This window comes from Vicia villosa, linkage group LG3 (genome assembly GCF_029867415.1).
Source record: "Vicia villosa cultivar HV-30 ecotype Madison, WI linkage group LG3, Vvil1.0, whole genome shotgun sequence".
In the NCBI taxonomy this organism is placed as follows: Eukaryota; Viridiplantae; Streptophyta; class Magnoliopsida; order Fabales; family Fabaceae; genus Vicia; species Vicia villosa.
Genome location: NC_081182.1, coordinates 100,266,545 through 100,278,047, shown reverse-complemented (window position 1 = coordinate 100,278,047; position 11,503 = coordinate 100,266,545). Strand labels below are relative to the sequence as shown.

General features: G+C 36.6%; 2 protein-coding genes across 3 annotated transcripts; one reads left to right on the top strand and one right to left on the bottom strand.

Moving 5' to 3' along the window:
* The first annotated feature begins 7,901 nt into the window (after positions 1-7,901).
* LOC131658661 (uncharacterized) lies at positions 7,902-9,388 on the top strand. Its single transcript, XM_058927930.1, has 2 exons — positions 7,902-8,828; positions 8,945-9,388. The coding sequence occupies exons 1-2, from the start codon at positions 7,902-7,904 to the stop codon at positions 9,386-9,388; spliced, it is 1,371 nt and encodes a 456-aa protein (XP_058783913.1).
* Positions 9,389-9,894: 506 nt separating this feature from the next.
* On the bottom strand, positions 9,895-11,503 carry LOC131656430 (uncharacterized). Of its 2 annotated transcripts, XR_009300093.1 has the most exons (3): positions 10,711-11,503; positions 10,387-10,549; positions 9,895-10,302 (listed from the first exon to the last, which is right to left on the bottom strand). XR_009300093.1 is itself a non-coding variant. In XM_058926154.1 (2 exons), exons 1-2 carry the CDS (start codon positions 10,567-10,569, stop codon positions 10,030-10,032), a joined length of 456 nt encoding a protein of 151 aa, XP_058782137.1. In that variant the 5' UTR covers positions 10,570-11,502; the 3' UTR covers positions 9,895-10,029. The 2 variants fall into 2 exon arrangements, 1 of the variants encoding a protein (XP_058782137.1); XM_058926154.1 differs by having other exon boundaries at positions 10,387-11,502.

Below are 11,503 nucleotides of genomic sequence, written 5' to 3'. Positions count from 1 at the left end.
TTTTCAATGAAACCTTGGAAGGCCCCTGGGCCTGATGGGTTTCCTGCTAGTTTTTACCAAAGAGGTTGGGAGGTGGTTGGTGGCGAGGTTAGCAATTTTGTTATTAATGCGTGGCATAATCCCAGCAACATATCTGATATAAATAAGACTGATATTTGTCTGATCCCGAAGGTAGAGCAGCCTCAACAGATTGCTCAATTCCGTCCTATTTCTTTATGCAATACTCTTTATAAGATTGTTTCTAAAGTTCTGGTGGGCAGATTGAAACCGGTCCTGTCAAAGCTGGTGTCCCCTAATCAGACTGGATTTGTTCCAGGAAGAGCCATTCATGAGAATATTATTATTGCTAATGAAGTCATGCACAGTATGAGACAAAAGAAAGGGAGGAAGGGCTTCTTTGCAGTGAAAATCGATCTTGCTAAAGTCTACGATAAACTTAATTGGGAGTTTGTTTGGAGGATTTTGGAAGAAATTAAGTTGCTAAAGAAGATGATTGACCTTATCATGCATGGAGTTACTAGTTTGGAGACCAATGTAAATTGGAATGGCAATAGGAATGATTTTTAGACCTCAACGAGGTATTCGACAAGGAGATCCCATATCTCCGTATCTTTTTGTTCTATCTATGGATAAACTTTCTCATTTAATTGAGTAGGAGGTTGCTAGCAAGAGGTGGAAGCCTTTTCGTGTTGGTAAGAAGGGGACTGAAATTACTCATCTAATGTTTGTTGATGATTTGCTTATTTTTGGAGAGGCTAAGGAGACTCAGTTGGAGTGTGTTAAACACACTCTTGATAAGTTCTGCAGTATGTCTGGGCAAGAGATTAGCTCGGAAAAGTCGAGTATATTTTTCTCCAACAATGTGACTAGAGGGTTGCGCTTGAAGTTGTGTGCTAATTCTGGTTTCAAGGAAGTTAGTAACATGGGCAAGTATTTAGGCGTTCCTTTAAAAGGGAAAGCCCTAAGAAGAGGAGATTTTGATTATATTATTGAGCAGGTAGCGAAGAGGCTTACTAGCTGGAAAACCAGACATCTCTCTCTCGCTGGGAGGATCACGCTCTCTAAGAGTGTTATTGAGGCTATTCCGATATACCCTATGATGACTAATATGATTCCGAAAGTGTGTATTAAAGAGATTCATAAAAAGCAGCGGGCCTTTATATGGGGGGATACGGATCAGCATAGGAAGTACCATGCTGTTAGTTAGCAGAACATTACTACGAGTAAGGATGTGGGGGGTTTAGGGTTGCGTAATCTGGACACTATGAATCAGGCCTGTATTATGAAGTTGGGAGGAAAAATTATGAATGGGGCTGATGAGTTATGGTGTAAGGTGCTTAAGAGTAAGTATAAGGTGTTAGATGTTTCTAAAGATATTCAGGCTAAAAACTCTGATTCCAACCTTTGGAAGGCCATATCCAAGACGGCTCCAAAGCTGTTGAATTTAGGGAGATGGAATTTGGGCAATGGCAATGCTACGCATGCTTGGCAGGACGTTTGGGTGAGTAAAGGAGAAAGTATAGAGGAAAAAGATGTGATGATCCCTCCTGCCCTAATAGAAGCCAAAGTCTGTGATCTGGTTGGTGTTAATGGTGACTGGAATTGGGAGTTAATTGACTGGTTGCCGAATAACATTAAGATGCAAATCGTTGCTATTCATCCTCCAACTTTTGATGATTCTGTTGATACCTTTGAAGTGTGTACCGAGGATGATGGCAGTTTATCGGTCCGAAGCATTTATCATGTTTTAGGTGAGGAGCAAGAGTTGGGCGTGAGTGACATTTGGAGAAGCATTTGGAGATTGAAAGTCCCTGAGAGGGTTAGGTGCTTTATTTGGTTGATTAAACATGATAGAGTGCTGACAGGAGAAAAGATGCATGTGTTTGGGCTTGCGAATGAGAGCTGTCGATTATGCGGTTATTATAAAGAAGACACAATTCATTCTTTGAGAGATTGTAAGCTGGTGAAGGAGGTTTGGAGGAATAGGGTGCCGTCTACGATTCACAGTGCTTTCTACTCTTGTGATCTGCAGCATTGGATTGATATTAATCTTGACAACAGCCATTTGCCTACATTGCATGAAAATAATAGCTGGAGTTACTGGTGGGCTACTGCTTGCCATTCTATTTGGGAGTGGAGGAACAAGCAAATCCATGACGAGAATTTTATTAGACCCTTCAACATGCAAGAAGCCATTGCTAATAAAGTTCGAGATTACAAGGCTGTTACGTGTAATCACAGAATTGTGGAGCATAATAAGATTGAAAGAATGATTGGTTGGGAAGTTCCTAATGGTGATTTTGTTAAGGTCAATGTCGATGGAGCTCATTCTCCTTATAGCGGTTCTGGGTGTGGTGGCTTAGTTAGAGATGAAGGTGGTGTTTGGCGTGGTGGTTTTGCTAAAGGGGTGGGGAGTTGTAGCCCACTGAGAGCGGAGCTTTGGGGTATTTTGGAGGGTATTAAGATGGTTAGGAATCTTGGTTATCGGAAGGTTTTGGTTGAGTCGGATTCGAAGACAGCGGTTGACATGTGTAACAAAAACTTGCATGAGAATTTGTTGAGATGCAGTTTAGTTCGTCGAATTCATTTGGAGGTGATGAAGATGGAGAAGGTGGAGTTCTCGCATGTGTATCGTGAGGCTAATGGGTGTGCTCACCGGTTGACTTTGCATGGAAGAGAGCTTGGTTTGGATTTTAGAGTGTTTACTCATATTCCTGCTTGGCTTGCTAGTTCTGTTGATAGAGATAGTAAAGGGTTTAAATACCCTAGGTGTGTTTTTGTTTAGTTTCTTTTTCTTGGGCTAAGGCCCTCCATGCTACCAAAAAAAAAACTTGAGTTAATTCTGTTGTATATGTTTATTGGGTATTGTAGACATATTATGTTTAGTTTAGGTTGAATTTGAGTTAATTCTGTTGTGTATGTTTCTCTAGTTGATAAGTCTTTAACCATGACAAATTTATGTGGTATCACTTGGCCTTTTGTCAACTTTAAATATTTATGATTTCTTTAAGCCAAAAAAAGAAAGAAAAAGATATGATGTTACGCAGTGTACATGTCATATGATGAGTTAATTGTATTTATTTTTATGGGGAAAAAGAAAAATATATGATGTTAAGCAGTGCATATGTATGTATGTATGCATGTATGTCAATTATAAAATTATAAATAGAAATAGCCAAAAACCTAAGAGTGTGTTTGGATGAAGCATTTTAATGAGGTAATGTAATGTTTTGAGGGAATTTAAAATGATTTGCACAAAATTTATTATTTGGATAAAAAAATGAAGAATTGTTAAAATGATGGAAATTTATGGATTATTTTATCTAAGTTAAACTTAATCATTTTGAAATGACACCAAAAACTAAAGAATTTGAAATTCCTCTCATACTTCATAAAATGTATTTGTCACTGTTATTTCTTCAAATTTTACAAATTAGTCCTCATATTTTCCAAAATTATAAAATTGACCCTAAAAATTTTCAAAAAAATGAAAATTGGTCCTTGGTAATTTTTAAAATTTATAATTTGGTCCTTCAAATTTTTGAAAATTACAAATTAGTCCCTACTTTTCAATTTTTATTTTAGTCCAAATTTTTTAAATTTTATAAAAAAGACCCCAAAAATCTAACAATGAATTATCTTAATACATCATCCAAACAAAATAATTTAAAAATGAATGAATTTCAATTGAATCATTTGAATTGCTTTGAATTTTAAATTCCTTTAAAATTTATAATTACCCCATCCAAACACACTCTAAAGGAATTACCTAAGAACTCAGAGGGCATGAAAAAAATGTCACCATAAACTTCAATAAAAATAAATGGCAAGGAAAATAGATTCTCACTATAAACTTCAGTAAAAATAAACAAGATGGTGCTTTTAAATAAAAAATGATAATGAAACTGAATGTGATCACTAGCAACATTTAGAATAAGAAAACCCGCAAATCCAGCATTAGAGCAAATGCAACAGGCAAGACAAGCATGAGGTGGACGGCTAGCTACTACGAACAGAGTCATTAAGGATCTTTGTGCAGCATAGTTGTCAGCCTAATCACCCAATACGTATCTTTGAAACTGTAAAAACTTTACATATTGGATGGTTTCCTCAATCATGGTGCTGATAAATAGCTTTTAGCATATTAAACAGCTGTTATTCAATAGTGTGAATGCCATTGAGAAAGAAAGTTACCTTAGTTCCATTGAAGACAAGGTTTTATAGGATTCACAAACTTTGATTTATTCTTTCTCTTCTCCTCTATACAATGCATAATGAAAAGATGGTAAGAACTAATTCCTCGCGATCACATTGCATGGCCAAGAGAAGGATATCTCTACTAGATCTTGATTTGCCATTTAAATTCAGAGTTGTATAATCGTTCTGACTCAAACCTTAAGATGCCCCTCCACGTAGCTCATGAGAAGAATTTGATTCATTTTCTGAACAACAGCTGCTTAAGGTCTGATCCTGTGAACCAGGACTCACATTCTCTTTAGTATTTATAGAACCGCTTCTCATACTCTTCTTACATATAACATTCCTTTTGTTCTTTGAGACCTATAAAAAAAACATGAGAATCTCACAAAATCAAACACAAACCATAAATTATGCAAAAAAAAAAGGAAATAAATATCACTCTGTAGAAAGAAAAAAAAAAGGTAGTAGTGAATGAAATATGGGTTAAATATGTTTGCCGTCCTCCTAAATATTGTGAATTTCGTTTAGTCCCTCAAAAGATTTCCTTCAAAGAATGATCCTCCTAAAGTTTTCCATCCACACTTTTGGCCTCTGCCGTCTATTTCCGTCCACTCTTTGATTCGGGGTTTGTGTTTCTCTACCTCATGATTCGAGCTCCTAGATATTTCCCCATAATCATAGAATCCCTAGAAGAATAACACTAACTGGTCACACAGATGAACTATAAAATTCAGTAAAAATGAAGATGATTTTTAAAATAATGAAATTCATTGTGATCAGTAATAACATTTAGATAAAGTTAGAAAACCAACCTTAGAGCAATCACAGCAGGGAACATAAGCATGAGGTGCAGGGCCTAGCTGATGAAAATCGTGTCACTGAGCAGACTTGAATCTGTTGCCGGGACACTTGAAGGACAATCTCCCAACAAGTGTTATCAAAGAGAGTTACTAATCGTCGTAAAATTTTTTATCTTCTGAAGACGAATCTGGAAGTACATTTCTGCTATGGATCATCTGTGATCACCTCCATCCTCTTCCTAATAAACTCCCAAGCTAAGATTGGATTGTAGTTGTGTTTTTCCCTATTGAGATTAGCTTTAGCAACGACAAATCATAGCCATATAATAACTAACTGTTTGATATGCTTGCAGTAAATGTGATATGGCCAAGATAATCTATATCATTCTATGAGGTGCATATTCTGTTGAGATAGGCTCAAATTCAAATTTCAAAAATAAAAATAGACATAAGTAGACAACATTTAAAAGAAGGTAGTTTTACATTGATTTTCCATATATAAATTAACCATTCAAACATATACATCATTATGCTCATTAATAAAGGGGTAAAACACAGAATTGCATTACATATGTTTAGACAAAGAATTTACCTGACATCTGTAACTAAAATACAATGTATTCTTTTTTCAGTTTTATCTCCTAGGGTTTTATTTGAGTGAACAACAAATACATATTAAACATAAAATTTAGCATAAACAAAATAAAATATATCTACAAACCACATAGCATCTACTTTTTCACATTTTCAGGTTACAAATCTTAGAGATTCCTGTGATTCCAAATTCGGAGGCTGAGTAGCTTTTGAATGTATAGCGAGAAAGAGCTTAGTGATACAAGTACCGGTGCAGTTGAAGAAACGGAAGGAAGTGATTAGTAAAAGGAATAGGTTAATGATATACCATTTCCATAGTTCAAGGAGGAGAATCCAAAGAAGTGTCTCATACCCAACAACACCTGAAATATGGAATATGAACATAGTAACTGGCAAGGTGATATCAGTTGTAGATGCAACAAGATGAGAAAAGATAGAAGTCAAAAAGAGCAAGATAATTGGGGATGATTGTTGGAATGAATGGGTGTTTAAACCTTGATATTTAATTCCATTTATTTCCAATTGAACTCGGGTCGAAGGTTATCAGAATAGTATAAACTTATACAAACAGAGAGTCATTGAGCAAACTGCCTCTGGATCTTTGCACAGCATAGTTGTCAGCCAAATCACCCAGTATGTATCTGTTGCCTAGACACTTGAATTACAATCCCAATGTGAACAACACTTTTGATCTTTCAGGAAAGAAAACAAAACAAGCATAGTTATTCCGTAAATGTTAGTTAAAACTTAGGCTAAATTACCTCTAGGGTCCTTTAACTTATTTAAATGTAACAACTTGGTCCTTTATGTTATTTTTGCTTCACAATGGTCCTTTAAGTTACCTAACGTCCTCAACGTTGGACTTGGTCAAATGTCATGTTAAAAAAAGATGATGTGTCCATTAAGTTGTTGATGTGTCCAGTCCTATGTGTCCACTATTCTTTTATGTTTAAAATTCATTTTTTTACGTTGGACTTCTAAAATAGAAGGAAGGTGAAGATATTAGAAGGTCACGCAGAAGGTGAAGAAAGTAGAAGGTCAAGCAGAAGGCGAAGGTGCTCGTAGAAGACGACGGAGCTGAAGGCGAAGGTGCTCGTACACAAGAGCATTGCTGAGGTATGTATCACATATTCTAAACTGATTGTTGCTGAATGTGTGTCTGTCGTTGATAATAGCAATGTTAGGGTTTGATACTCATTAGGTTGTTGGGTGTGTGTGTTGTTGACGTTAGCAATGTTAGGGTTTGATACTCATTAGGTTGTTGGGTGTGTGTTGTTGATGTTCTTAGGTCAATCTGGACATGGATGAGTTTTATGTTGATTTCCATCATGGGGGATTTTTCGCCGGTGATAAGTATGAACAAGGGGAAGTGTCGAACTGGAAATGTGATGGTGATAAATGGAGTTACTTTGAGATTTTGGGGGTTGTTAATGAGATGGGATATCCAGGGGTCCTTGAAATTTGGTACGACTTTGCTGGGACATTGAAAGCGTTAGAAGATGACTATGGTGCTATAGAAGCACTGAACTGGTCTAAGACAAATGGAAAAGTTGATATATACATTGTTCACCCTATATCCCAACCTGACATAGTGGCCCAACCTGAAACAAATGAGGTCCAAGCAGAAGTGGTTGTAACTGAAACAACTGAGGTCCCACCTGAAACAACTGAGGTCCCACCTGAAACAACTGAGGTCCCACCTGAAACAATTGAGGTCCTACCTGAAACAACTGAGGTCCCACCTGAAACAACTGAGGTCCCACCTGAAACAAATGAGGCCCACCCTGAATCAAAAGAGGCCCAACCTGAAACATATGAGACCCAATCTGAATCAAAAGAGGCCCAACCTGAATCAAAAGAGGCCCAACCTGAAACTGAAGTAGGTGAAGTAACTGACAGGGACATAATAGAAGGGTTTTATGACTCAGCTGATGAGATTTTAAATGATGGATTTGGAGAATTGTTAGTTGGAGAAGGGTTCATAGCTGGCCAAAATGATCAACCTCTTGATGAACTACTGCCAGAGGAGACATCTAAAAAAAGGAAGAGGACTAATGGAAGACCAAAGAAAAAAAAAGTGGTAGTGGAACTCCAAATAAGGCAAGTTCAGGAAGCTTAAATAAGGGAAAAAAGGGAAGACCAAAGAAAAAACAAGTGGATGAAGGATTAAATGCAGATGGTGTAGAAACATCAAGTGAGGAAGATGTTCTTGATTTTGGATTTAAAAAAAGGAGCATAGGTAGGCAGGTATGTCATGGTTTGTCAGACTCTGACTATCAAACTGAAGAGCTAATAAGTGAGGATGACATGAGTAGTGATTATTCAGATGAGAGTGAGAAGGTAAAGTATCCATTATTTGTTCCTCCTAAGAAGTTCAATGACTATAAGTGGGTGTTAGGAAGCTTGTTTTCAACAAGGGAAGAGTTCAAGGAAGCTGTGTCAAGTTATGCTGTTCACAATGGTAGGGATTTAAGATACCTGAAGAATGATAAGACTAGGGTCAGAGTGGGTTGCAAGGAAGGTTGTGGATGGGTGGCTTTGTGTTCTAAATTGCCACATGAGGATACTTGGCAGTTAAGAACATTAAATGATAATCACACTTGTAGTAGAGAGTATAATGTTAGGATGTTTAATACAAATTGGCTAGGGAAGAAGTTGTATTCAACAGTTAGAATTAACCCCAATGTCAAACTGACTGCTATTTGTGACAAAGTACATGAAAAATGGAATGCTGGAATGAATAGGATGAAAGCTTACAGGGCAAGAAAGGCAGCATTAGATATGGTTGAAGGGTCTTTCAAGGAACAATATAGAAGACTTTATGACTATACACATGAGCTACTGAGATCTAACCCAAACAGCACCATCAAGATCAATGTCCAAGCAACTGATGTGATTCCTACTGAATTTGAACAACAACCAGAAGAATATGTTAGCAGGCCATTACTACCAAGCTTCCATAGACTTTATATGTGCCTGGAAGCTTGCAAGAAAAGTTTCCAAGTTTGTAGACCAATAATAGGAATAGATGGATGTTTTCTCAAGGGCAACTATGGTGGGCAGATTCTTGCAGCAGTTGGGAGAGACCCCAATGATCAAATGTTGCCCATTGCAATGGCTGTAGTTGAAGCTGAGACAAAAGATTCTTGGGCATGGTTTTTTGACCTGCTAGTTAGAGACTTGGGAGGACCAGAAATATGTAAGAAATTCACTTTCATTTCAGATCAGCAGAAGGTAACATTATTGTCTTAACTTTTTTTGCTTTGTAACAATTCAATCCTTTGTCTTTTAAAAATGTAACAAATTAAATCCTTTCAAAGTGTAACACTGTTTGTTCATTACATGATTAGGGACTGTTACCTGCAATAGAGGAGTTATTGCCTGGAGTTGACCAGAGATTCTGTGTTAGACATCTATATAGCAACTTTAGAAAAAGGTTTCCAGGCAAGCAATTGAAGGAATTAATGTGGAGGGCAGCAAAGTCAACCTATCCCCAAGCATGGGAAAGGGAAATGAGGGAGATGAGAAAGGTTAATGAGGAAGCATATAAGCATTTGTTGAAGATTCCTCCTAGATTTTGGAGTAAATCACAATTCAAATATACAACAAAAAGTGATGTGTTGGTTAACAATATGTCTGAAACTTTTAATAGTGTTATTATTGGACCAAGACAAAAACCAATTGTAACAATGATGGAGGAGATCAGAGGGTACCTCATGGATAGATGGGCAACTAATAGAGCCAAGATCAGAGACCCAAGATGCCTTATAAAAGAAAATCCAAATAGGATGTAACCTTGTTTGGTGCTTTTTGGGATCTAATGTTTTGATTATTTTGGGATCTAATGTTTTGACTGGTTTTTCTGTTATGAAGTGTTTAATACCAGCTATCTAGTTAAGTACTCAGCTATCTAGTTTTTGTAACCTTGATGTAACCTGGTTTTTCTGCTTTTTGGGATCTAGTTAAGTACTAGCTATCTACTATGTAATTCTGTTATGAAGTGTTTAACCTGACAATGTAATTCTGTTATGATGTAACCTGACAATGTTTTGGTTGATTGAATATGCAATGTTTTGGTTATTTATTGATTTACTATCTAATTCTGGTTTGTGTATAACATTGTTATAAACTGGTTTCTGTATAACAATGTATATCAGTCATGTGTTAAATTGTAACAAACTGATCATTTATGATTTTAAATTGTAACAAACTGATCCTTTAAGATTTTAAATTGTAACAACTATGTCTTACTGATACTTATATTGTAACAACCAGATCTTCATTTGTACATTGCACTAAGTAGTAAATTGCAGTATCAAAACTGGAATATGCAACACAGATCAAGAAGATAGCATTAAACTCCAATTGTCATAAAATATTACATCAAGGGGCCAAAAACTACTTGTTACAACCATAACATTAACATTAACTATGATCACCACTCCTTAAACAACATACAAATCAACACTACAACAATCAAAACTAAACAGATTATGACATAAAATAGCATCTTCATCATCTTCAAAATGTTCTTCATGATATCCTTGTTGTAGTTGTCATCCCTCCTAAGCATCTTGAGTTGTAAATCCTTTTCGTCACATTTAGAACACCTTGATAATGCAGCGTGTTGTATCTCTTGTTTGCCTTCATCACTATGTTGATTTTCATACCACAGAAAAAAATTGCAACCAGGATTATCATCTTCACTCTGTTAACAAAATCAACAAGAGTAAACCCAACTCAGACACATAAGAATTAAATATCATATCCAACCTAATCACAACATACATACCTTAAAGTATCTGCATCCCCAAAATAGCTTCCCCAAGTTTCTTCCTTTCTTCTTAACTGATCTTATCGCTGCTTTGGATCCACACAAACATAACTGTTCAATTCCAGATTGAGACGCACTCGATATTAACGAAATTGAGTTCTCAGCTCTACGATTTGTTGCGCTGCTACCGAATTGGGCCATTGACGGAGAGGAGAAAAAAATTAGGGTTCACGATTTTGGGAATGAGATGGAAATGTAAACCCAGAAAGCTTAGGGTTCACGATTTGTAGGAATTTTTTTTCACAAATTAAATAAACAATATGATATATTCAGTCAGCATACCTTAACGGACAGCTCAGCACCGTTAGTGACAAATCATCATTTTTGGGACGGAACCTTTGACCAAGGGCAACGTTGATAGTGTTAGGTAACTTAAAGGACCATTGTGGAGCAAAAATAACATAAAGGACCAAGTTGTTACATTTAAATAAGTTAAAGTACCCTAGAGGTAATTTAGCCTAAAACTTAAAACAACCTCTAGTGTACACAGTATTTGAACAACACTAGAGCAAATGGAAACAAACATGAAAAACAACATATGCAAAAGGTAAATCTGGAAACTAATCATAAAGGAACACAGTGGTGAGAAGCCCTATTTTGGAGGTGTTTTCTGTGAGGTTAGAGCAAACTCACGAGGATGAGAAACTCTGTATTTGGGGTATTTTCGGTGAATAATTGGTTGTCCTCTCAACCTTAAGGATGAGATATTTATAGAGGCATATGGGCCTGGATTTGGGGAATCCTGAGAAGTAGTAATCGCTCGACCTTAACTAGGGAACCTGTTGACTGCCTACTTATAGAATTATGGACATGACTTCTTTCACACTTGGTTATGGACTATGTACATGTTACCATTCACGTTTCCCCTCAAGGCGAGCCACCTATTGAGTGGGGATCATACCTAGGCGACGTATTCTGGGGCGGGTGCCTGATGAGAGCTAGTCCCGTACCGTATAGCCCTATTTTAAGTTTTTACAAATATATCTAGGGGTGTGCAAAAAAACCGGTTTAGAAGAACCAATTTTAAAAATCCAATGCACCAATTTTAAATATCCAATTTGTGTTGAATGAAAAC